This window comes from Temnothorax curvispinosus, unplaced genomic scaffold, assembly GCF_003070985.1.
Source record: "Temnothorax curvispinosus isolate PA1 unplaced genomic scaffold, ASM307098v1 QBEX01017741.1, whole genome shotgun sequence".
Lineage (NCBI taxonomy): Eukaryota > Metazoa > Arthropoda > Insecta > Hymenoptera > Formicidae > Temnothorax > Temnothorax curvispinosus.
Window position 1 is genome coordinate 1 of NW_020227521.1, and position 10554 is coordinate 10554.

The 10554-nt window shown below is 36.1% G+C and overlaps 4 protein-coding genes across 5 annotated transcripts; 3 read left to right on the forward strand and 1 right to left on the reverse strand.

Moving 5' to 3' along the window:
- The first annotated feature begins 288 nt into the window (after positions 1-288).
- LOC112467662 (ubiquitin carboxyl-terminal hydrolase CYLD) lies at positions 289-5049 on the forward strand. Of its 2 annotated transcripts, XM_025036365.1 has the most exons (12): positions 289-669; positions 715-1083; positions 1422-1563; positions 1794-2027; positions 2572-2747; positions 2824-2937; positions 3040-3263; positions 3399-3571; positions 3656-3952; positions 4040-4155; positions 4231-4447; positions 4624-4814. In XM_025036365.1, exons 1-12 carry the CDS (start codon positions 610-612, stop codon positions 4812-4814), a joined length of 2313 nt encoding a protein of 770 aa, XP_024892133.1. In that variant the 5' UTR covers positions 289-609. The 2 variants fall into 2 exon arrangements, with proteins under 2 accessions (XP_024892133.1, XP_024892132.1); XM_025036364.1 differs by having other exon boundaries at positions 610-1083; positions 4624-5049.
- A 211-nt stretch (positions 5050-5260) lies between these two features.
- LOC112467663 (distal membrane-arm assembly complex protein 2) lies at positions 5261-6335 on the forward strand. The gene has a single exon (XM_025036366.1). The coding sequence runs from the start codon at positions 5431-5433 to the stop codon at positions 6244-6246; it is 816 nt and encodes a 271-aa protein (XP_024892134.1). The 5' UTR covers positions 5261-5430; the 3' UTR covers positions 6247-6335.
- Positions 6336-6338: 3 nt separating this feature from the next.
- LOC112467664 (U11/U12 small nuclear ribonucleoprotein 25 kDa protein) lies at positions 6339-7263 on the reverse strand. The gene is made up of 2 exons (XM_025036367.1): positions 6782-7263; positions 6339-6693 (listed from the first exon to the last, which is right to left on the reverse strand). Exons 1-2 carry the CDS (start codon positions 7055-7057, stop codon positions 6442-6444), a joined length of 528 nt encoding a protein of 175 aa, XP_024892135.1. The 5' UTR covers positions 7058-7263; the 3' UTR covers positions 6339-6441.
- Positions 7264-7663: 400 nt separating this feature from the next.
- LOC112467661 (leukotriene A-4 hydrolase-like) lies at positions 7664-10107 on the forward strand (the record flags this gene model as incomplete). Its single annotated transcript, XM_025036362.1, has 6 exons — positions 7664-7718; positions 8391-8511; positions 8594-8705; positions 8775-8843; positions 9109-9394; positions 9806-10107. Coding segments are annotated over exons 1-6 (945 nt in total), but the record flags the coding sequence as incomplete, so codon positions are not given.
- Between the last annotated feature and the right edge of the window lie 447 nt (positions 10108-10554).

Sequence of the window (10554 nt, forward strand, 5' to 3'; positions counted from 1 at the left end):
TAAATGTGTCTACAGTATTCTTAAAGAGATAAATAATAATAACATATATTAATTGTACCTTAACACTTTTATGTACAGAATAATAAGATCAATCAATTAGTGTAAAGGAAACATTGGTGCTTTGCAAAAAAATTATGCAATTTGCAATAATATTAATTGCCACTACATATCCTTTTTGTAGATATATTCATATTTGTATGTCCATAGTGGATAACTTGTTGAGTTCGTGACTCCGTACGTGCAACGTACAAAAGAGAAATTCTCTAGCCAGTTTGACAGCGTTCGTTCGCTTCTGCTGGTTGAACTCCAGAGTTTCGCCGAATTCTCCGCACCGCATATGTAAATAAAATAAAATAAAGTAAATTTTTAACGGCTCGGCAATCTGAAATATGTAACATTGAGGAAAAAGAATTTGAGGAAAAATACGAAAATTCGAAGGAGGAAAAAATTATCGGCCGGATAACATGTGATTCTCGGAGAAAAGTGAGGGAACGAGGGTAAACGTCGAGAGGCGGAGAGGTCTTGACAGCAACGGTGATGCGTTAACGAACGAGATTGAACGTAGGTTTCCTTCGACGGTGGCGATGATCGTTTAACAAACACCGGGCCATGGAGGACAGTAGCAAGGAACGCCGGGTCCTGCAGCACTATGTTGCCAAGCAAGACACGGTACTGATACGGATATTCGGTGCGTGCGACGTTAACGTTAACAAGTTGCGTCTGGGAATGCTTGTAGAAGCACTGGAGGATTTGAAGGAGAGCGTGTTGAGGGTGCGCGTGACCGACACCGTCGGCGGATCTAAGACCTGGTGCGGCACGGAATGGCGTTGCCACAAGTACGACCTGATCCCCGTGTCGCCGAAGGTCTGGCAGTACCTGCTCGCCGTTCAGTCACCTCAGGAGAGAGTACGATTGGCGAACGACGAGGCTCTGTGCGAACAGATGAGAAATGTGTCCGTGAACGATGTGGTCTGGCACTGCTCCGACCCCGCTAACAGACGTGCCAGAGAACTGGCGTTTGTCAGATACATCGGACCCGTGCCGAAACTCGGATTGGGACATTACTTTGGCCTTGAACTAGTGGTGAATTGACCAAGCTGCTTTTTAGCTGCCGCTGCTCTCGTTAAAGATTCGTGATTTTGTATAGCTTGAATTTATTTTGTAACTAATCCTTTCTTGAGCTTCAAAATCTTCAGGGATATTTGACAAGGTTTTGTTGTAAAGATTTAACTTAAAGTTATACTGTATCTTTTATAAGAATTAATTGATTAACTACGAACAAAAAGAATATGGGCTGATAAAAAAAAAGTGCGCGACTTTTGAGACAAATTTACAATATAATTAACAATGCAGTAAATGAATACATGTATATCAATATAGAATGCAATAATGTTAAGGATAATTATGTATATACGTTACAGGAAAGTCAGGAACTATCCAAAACATCCTTATTGGCCAAAGAATATTTTAGCTCCACACATTGGAATGCTGCTGCAATATTAGCCACTATAAATAATATATTACCTTACAAAGAAACCGACTCAATCTGCGGCATTGAGAAAAGTATCTACATTTACTAATCAATGTTCCTTTCATTAGTTTTATAGGGCCGGTATCACAGTCTCCGATTAACGTGATTCTCCCTAGATTCTCCGATTAAACTCACTCTTCGTCTCTTTCTAGGGGGATAGTTAGAAAGAGATGCAGAGTGAGTTTAATCGGAGAATCACGTTAATCGGAGACTGTGATACCGGCCCTAAATCATGCAACTTACGTACTATTGTATATTTCAGCACCGTTCTTGAAAAATAATGCAGGAACTGACTATGCCAACGATAAGAAAAAATCTGTGCTTGACAGTACACCAGCTGTTCTGTTAGAACAATTTACTTTATTTAACGACAACAAGAACAACAACCAAGAATCTGTCAATATACTGAAGGACCGTCATCAGGCTGGAAAATCGGATCTTGAAAATGATGTTAATAACTATACCAAAACCATCGATCACGCCCTTTTTAAATGCGGTAATTTCACAGTCGTAAAAGCAATAAATATATTTATTCCACCAGTACTTTCCCTTAAGAATCCTAAAACGAAATTAGCCAGTGCCGGACTTTGATTTCCTCCGTGCGATAGAGGGAGGTTAATAATAGCTCAGGGTATTTAAAAATAGACAGCACAAAGCACTAGCCTGACTTCCTAGAGGGCTGCCAGTAGGTTATAAAGAGCTCTACAGTTATTGCATTTTTGTTTAACAATGACAGCAGAACTGCAGAACATTCCTATTTTTGTATTGGAGCACAAGTGGAGTAGTGATATAGAATCAAATGTGTACAGTGATGTAGAAGATATGCGTGGCATAAGCTTGTTAGATTACAGTAAGATAAAATTGACCTCTACTACACTTTTAACTCAAATGTTTTTTTTTCTTTTCCGCGATATTTATTTTACTTTTACATCAGAAAAGTAATCGGTTACTTTTTTTATGCATTGTCTTTAAGCATTGCATACAAGTACTTGAATAACAACAATTGACATAGGACAAACTTAATTTGTTAATTGCAATAGGAAATGGCGAGAAGAACGAAGTCAAAAAATTCAACAGGGTAGAGAATAAGGGAGATTTGATGGTGGGCTCTAATGTGAAAGTACTTTTGGATTCTGATGTCCATTATGGAGTTATTCGATGGATCGGCACACCGTCCGGTACAAGTCCTGGCAAATTGATGGCAGCTGTAGAGCTGGTGAGTGAAATGGATTTATTAAATAAACTGTTACAGAAGAACGACAGAAACAACTTGAACGTTGTGTCATTCGTAGGATAATGGACATCCTTTAGGTACTGACGGAACTTACAAAGACACCAGGTATTTCCATTGTAGGCCTTACAGAGCTGTATTCACAGACATCGAACACTGTTCTCATTACGAAAACGTAAGTACAATAAGTTACCTTCTCAATATTAATGTGCCATGTTTGTTAATTATGAAAATGAGTGAATATATTTGAATATATGAGTATATTTTTTGCAAACAGACGAAGCTCGACGAACGGCCTGCGCTTACAAATAACGACAATTTCGGCAATATGGAGAGTTCCGTAATCGCGGGCATAGTACGGCCTATCTCCGTTAAGGGAGACTTGGAAAGCATATGCGGGAAGTATCGTGGTATTCAAGGTCATCATAATTCGTGCTATTTGGACGCTACTCTTTTCAGCATGTTCACATTTACCAGCGTATTTGACAATCTCCTGTTTCGGTAATTGATTTTACTTTAATCGAATATGTTTGGTTAAAAAGGATTACTTCTCTTTGAAAGAAAACATTGATTTTGTTACACAAATATAACAGTAGTGTAATGGTCTTAAAAGTTTTTATGTGATTGACTTTTTAGCCCACCGAACGAAAAAGATTGTCCACAGTATGAAGAAGTGCAAAGGGTCTTGAGAGAGGAGATTGTAAATCCATTGAGAAAAAATATGTTTGTCAGAGCGGATCGTGTAATGAAGCTTAGAACGTTGCTCGAAAAACTGTCGTCGGTATCCGGCCTCACTAGCGAAGAAAAAGGTTTATTTTTATATTCCGAAACATTACAGATTTTACTTCCAATTGCTTGACTAATGGCTTTTAATATATCTCTCTAATACTTAGATCCGGAAGAATTCCTAACGTCATTAGTCGCCCAGATCTTGAATGCCGAACCATTCCTCAAATTAAGCTCCGGACAGGACGCCTATCATTATCAGTTGTTTGTCGAGAAGGACGATCATTTAAATCTACCGACCGTGCAGCAGTTGCTGGAACAGAGTTTCCTGACCAGTAATATCAGACTGAAGGAAGTTCCTTCCTGTCTCATCATACAAATGCCGCGCTTTGGAAAATCATTTAAAATGTATCAGAAGATACAGCCTACGTTACTGCTCGACGTAACGGATATTATCGAAGACTGTTAAGTATCGTTATGTCACATTGCGAATTGCAGCAATCGCTTCTGTCTGAAACAATTTGAAGCAACATTTACATATTGTTTTGCAGCACCCAGACAATGTACAGTGTGCGGCAAATTGGCAGAATTCGAGTGCAAGGAGTGTTACGGGCAATGCGGCGTCGGTCTCGAAAGCATAGCTTTCTGTTCACAGTGCCTCGAAAAAGTTTGTAAACATAAAATAGATCCATAAACGTAAGATATCCAAAAATAAATTATTTTACGTTGATTTTTCCCTTAGGTACATCGTCATGAACGAAGAACGAATCATGAACCAAAGAAGCTGACTGTACCTATGGAGTTTACAATTCTGCAAGAACATTGTCCGGTACCGCGTCTGTATCTGGAGCTATCCGCGGTGGTCTGCATCGAAACTTCGCACTACGTTTCATTTGTAAAATGCGGCCCTGGCTCGGAAGCACCATGGTGCTTTTTCGATTCCATGGCCGACAGAAAAGGTACTTTCACTCATTTATGTAAATAAAATAACTTTTTTTGTATATTTTTTATATCTTATCGAATCATTATTTTGCATTTATCATGATATACACTATTACCTTTTATTGTTTAGAATCTTAAATCTTAAGATAATTATATTGTCAATTTTTAACAAAATAAATTCTTTTATCACTAGGAGAACAAAATGGATACAACATACCGGAGATGGTGCCATGTCCAGATTTTCCTTACTGGTTGAGCGAAGAAGGAGGAAATTATTTGACCGAATTGACAGACGACCGTCATTTACCGGAACACGCGAAGCGCCTACTTTGCGACGCATACATGTGCATGTATCAATCCCCGGATGTTATGATGTACAAATAACTTGACTCATAACGACTCATATTTTAAGTAATGTTAGTTCTAGCATTACTGCAAAAGTGCAATGTCCTGCTTATAGCTTTCCTTAATGACCTAATAAGTTTACATAAATTCATATAACGTTTGTAGCTGTGAGACAATCTCGAGGTCTCGGAAATCCTTATGTACAAAGTAGAAATATACATTTATATCCAAGAATATAGGTATACAAAATAAAATTGACAATACAGACACATAATTTATCTAAAGACGTCACCTGTCCAGTTCTTATTTGCATCATGAGAGAGAACCGACACTTTTTCAATTTCTTAATATATTTCTTAACATTCGATTTCTTTTCATTTGCAATTTATACATATGATTAATATAGTTCTTAGTCGACATGGAAAAGACACCTTTCTGGTTATATTCTTATCTCAAGTTCCGAAAAATTGTATTATGTACATTGTACATACAAACTGTAGGACCTGATGGCCTGATGGAGCGAATTCAAAATCAGCTGTTCGATCAGTCACTTGGATCAGATTAGGTTAGAATACGGTACGCGCACGTTGGCATCGTTCTCCGACCGAAGTTTTAGCCCGAGACTCTGACAGTTAGACTCAGATTTTAACCGATAATGCTATCGAGGCGACTTACATTCGTGCTCGGTAAGCAACTGTGCGAGCGTCCGTACTTTCCGGATAACGCGCTCGCTCAGGCGGCGCGTGGCTACAGCGTGGATCATGAGAAACGACAGTACGAATGGAGAGAGAAGGAGTTCGATTCGGTGGTACCAAAAGCCGGGGACGACCCGGAGAAGCCCAAGACGTTTTTCTGGTTTCCCACGGCCGCGCCCAAGGCGACCGACTTCTCCTTGGGCAATATCGCGAAATGGTACAAGCACGAGAAGGAGGCGTATTCCAAGAGCGCCCAGGCGTTCGATCCACAGAGGCACGAGATATTGGGCGCCGATCTGGCCACCGCTCATTTCCTCGTCCATCGCGGCGGCCGGGTCAAGTTCAGGGGTAACGCTCACTGGACGGAACGGGACGACAAGGGTTCATATCGGTTACCTAACCACTACGATATGGACTACGTTCTTGAGGCGGCAGACGCCAATGGGTTTGATCTGTATTACGAGGGCCTGAGTAACTTCTGCGGCCTCGTGAAGCTCAAGTGGCTCAGTCTCAAAGACTGTAAGAACATCGACGATTGGGGCTTGGACAAGATCTCGGCCGAGTTGCCCGAATTGGAATACCTAGACATCTCCGGCTGCGAGAAGATCACCGAGAGGGGACTGGAATCTCTGTACAGAATGATCAATTTGAAGAAGCTGGTCGTAACGAATCATCACAAGTCCGTCGCGTTCGAGCTGACTTGCTTCATGTTGGAGGACTGCATGCCAGGATTGGCTTGTGAAATTCTTGTTCCTGAAGAAAAACCGAAAGACTAATGCCTATAAAACATTAGGAATATAATAGCTTATATGATATATAATTGTAAAGTATATTTATCTTTATTTACACAGTATTTAATTGTTATTCGTACAATCTCAACTACTATAAAATAAATAATAATAATTTCTTGACAGAAATACTAAAGAGATAAAATAACTATTATAACGTGAGTTGTAATTACAGAAATACCGTTAACTTTTTATCAACTTATTCTTTTCCCTACGCCTTTTCGCGAAGTGCAATTCCACCTTATTAGTAATACCATAAGCTTTAATGTTTTCTCCATCGTTAGAGAGCCTAGTGTCTTCGAAGCAAAGATGATATTTCTTCCAGATGTGCTTCCAGCTTATCTTCTTCTTGACATTTTCTCTCTTCAAGGATAAGGTCATGTGTCGCTTGACGGCCTTTTTCAGATCAAGCACCGTTGTGTTATGTGGAGGTACCTGAAATAACATGAATTATCATCGAAGTGATAGATACATGCAATTGCATCGTGGAATACAAATGCCATAAATTATACAAATGTATTACCACCACTGCGAGCTTCGGCAGTTCTCCTCGGTTTAAAAACAATGTTATGGCCTGCCCTTGCGCGACTGCGACTTGCGATTTGAGTTCTTCTATTGTCACATCCGAAGGCAATCCAGAGAGCAGTGGCTCGCGCTCAACAAGACTGTCTATAGTCGCCTTAGTTAACTTCACTAATTCTTGATGACTGACTCGTGTGATCTCGGGCTTCGCTTCATCCACTTCAGCCTTCATACACGATTCTTCTTTAGCATTTTCCGCACTTTCGACGGTGTCCATGATATTACTTTCATTTGGAACGTTAACCTATCTAACCAGATTTTTAGTTTATAACATAGGAATCGCACATGTATTCATAAAATCTTTGCATTATTGGGATTTCGCGCAAATATTCTCGAAAGCTTCTCTCCTTTTATTTCTTTTCACAACACCTTGAAAATTATAAAAGTAAAGAATTACAAAAGAACAGATTTACGAAATTTCGACATATAAAATCGTAAAATATACTCTAGTAAATTTCCTCATAACCCTCGGAAGATAAAATACCATCTGAGTTCGATCATTCTAAAAAAGGAAACAGTTCCCATGCATATGTAATTTTTGGATTTATGTAAAGCTCTGCTAGACGTATTTATATTACTTTAATTATATATTCTCTACATAAATCGAAAAATTACATATGACAACTTTATTTTCTAAATTTATAGGTATCTGATTCGGATATATGTTTATCCGCGAGAAAACGCGCGGTCACTTTGATGTTCTAATTCTAATAAATAGAATATGTTGCCAAACAAAAGAAAGTGATAGAAGTTAAAAGCAACACCTAGCTGCTTCTGTGCGATTGCAAGTCGCTTGAAAAGGCTACAACGTGACTCTTGTAAAATGGATTTTCTAAGTGCTACTAATAATAGAGATCCACACACTTTTTCGAATCCAGGTATATTTGAATTATTAATTTGTTGTATAAGCACAATAAAAATACTATTTACTTTTTTCTTAAAGAAAATACAATAAAATAAGAAATTTTTTCGGAATTTATAAATGTTCGAAATCGAAACTGCTACACGTACCTATATATATACTTATATAGCTCTATATAATAACGCATAGTTTTCAAAATTAAATTATTATCTACAGTTTTTATTAACTAGCAACATTCTTAAATGCATGAAATATATTGCATCTAGCTTAAAGGTTTGAAAATTGTTTGCATTTTACAAATAAAATATTATTTGTAATTGCTGTAATAACAAGCAATTACTTATAATAATTTTAATTACAATATGTCATTTGTTTCGTATATTTATTGCTCATTACATTTATATATTTATATAATTATTTATTACTTATATTTTATTATTCTGTATCTTTCTGATGATTATTAGAAGAAGCACGTATAACCCATACTCATTTAAAATTGACTGTGGATTTTGATCAAAAAGTTCTTAAAGGAAAAGTGATTTTGACAATAGAAAGAAAACCTTCAATTAATCGGATAGTGAGTATATATAGATGTTTCCTTTCATATCGAGTAAAAATTTTGACTGCAGGTTTTATTAATATGTAATATCGAACAATTAGATTTTAGATAACCTCGGACTTGATATAGGACATGTCACAAACGCGCTTGATGGAACAGTTTTACATCGTCATATTGATGAAACTAATTCTGCCTTTGGAAATGCAATTCGCGTAGATTTGCCATCAATTATTGGCACTGATAACCCTGAGTAAATATAAAATATTTTTAAAGAAATATATTTACTAAAAGTTTATTAATGTATGAATTGAATACGTCTACAATACTTTCAGATGTAAAATACAAATTGAATATGAAACACGTGAAGACTCTCGTGCATTATATTGGCTAACACCAAAGCAAACTGCCGATGGTAAACATCCCTTTCTACTGTCTAACAACAAGGTAAATTGGTTAAACAAAGACATTTTCTCACATCAACATAAATTATATAAAAGTTTCTATTATTTTTAGCTAATTAACGCTAGATCGTGGTTTCCTTGCCAAGACACCCCATCTGTCAAATTTACGTACTCTGCTACGGTAAGAATTTAAACACAGGTGGTATTTGCATGCTCCTAACATTTATTTGTTTACATAAAATCAATGACATTTGATTAATTACTACTGACATTATTGATAAAAGTAATAAAAATTTGCGACGAGATAAACTGCATTAGTAAAAAAAAAATAAAAATTAGATGTTTAAAATATAATTAAATGCCTAAATTTTCTTAGAAGTTGCTTCAGTTAAATTGAAATAAAATATATCAATTTAATTTTGTTATTCGTATGTTTCATTTTTTAGATTTCAGTACCAAAAAATTATAGAGTTCTAATGTCTGCACTTTCGCTTGAAGTAGACAGGAAGGATCCGGAACTAGATAAATATAAATTCCGTCAATACATATCTGTACCATCTTATGCGGTGATTATTGCTGTGGGCTTACTAAAGGAAAAAGAACTTAACAAAGAAATGAATATATTTGCCGAAGAATACATTTTCAAGACTAAATATATAAATGATTTTCCTTCCACCATAATTAAAGAAATGTTGCAGTTTACCGAACGTTTATGTGGATCTTACGTGTGGGGTAAAGTACATAAATTTTTTAATATTATTTATTTGAATTGAATTAAATTTAAATTTTTGTAATTTTTTTAAAATTATTTTGATATGTTTATTAAAATTTATACGTATAATAAATTTTTGTTTTTTTGTTTGTTACTTTGCAAACCCAAGTGTGTTATTTTAGTTGGAGCTCCTTCTTACGCATTTCTTGCCGTTTATAATCACATCATTTAACACGATTGAACGTATTAACTTTTAATTTTATGCTTATGCGTGTTAAATGACGTAATTTAACACATAAAGGAGCATGTAAAAAAAGCGTCAGTTAAATGAGTCATTTTTAGATGTTTCTGGATGTAAAAATAACACTCGAATTTGCAGTTCAATCTTTCCATTGGTTTTTGTTATTACATTTCAAATAATATATCTCCAGGTAGATACGATATATGCCTGCTTCCACCAAGTATCGCCCATTTCGAAATAGAATGTCCATGTATGATATTTATTTCACCGTTTCTAATTTACGGAGATCGTTCTTATGTCGGTTATTTACTAGCTCGGAACATCTCACAGATCTGGGCAGGAAATTTAGTTACATGTTGCAATTATGAACATTTGTGGTTAAATAAGAGTTTCAGCATTTTTATTTCGAGAAAAATCATGCGCACAATTTTATATCATGATGGTATAGATGTCTTTCTTCAAAGGGAGGGATTAAAGAACCTGAATAGTTTGGTGAGATATTAACTTTGATTAGATAAAGAAATAAAGTAATATATAATGTTATCAATTGACAATATTTTACATTGTATGAATTATAAACACACATCCAGTTCCTGAATTCTTTCTGGACTATTTTCTGAAATTGTATTGTGTAAATACTGTAAATTGTATTGTAGGTCCAAGAACCCGCAAATGTTGCTTTGCTAAAATGCTTATTACCTAATTTGAAAGATTCGTCACCTGACGTCACTAAATATGTGCCATACGAAAGGGGATATTTTCTTTTATGTCATCTAGAGAATATGTTAGGAGGACCCACATTATTCGAACCATTTCTTAAATCTTATTTTAATAATTTTGGATTTAAAAGCATTAATACTGCAGATTGGTTAAATTACTTGTATAAAAAATTTCCTAACAATAAGGAGGTAATATCCTTTTTATACATACAAAAAAAAC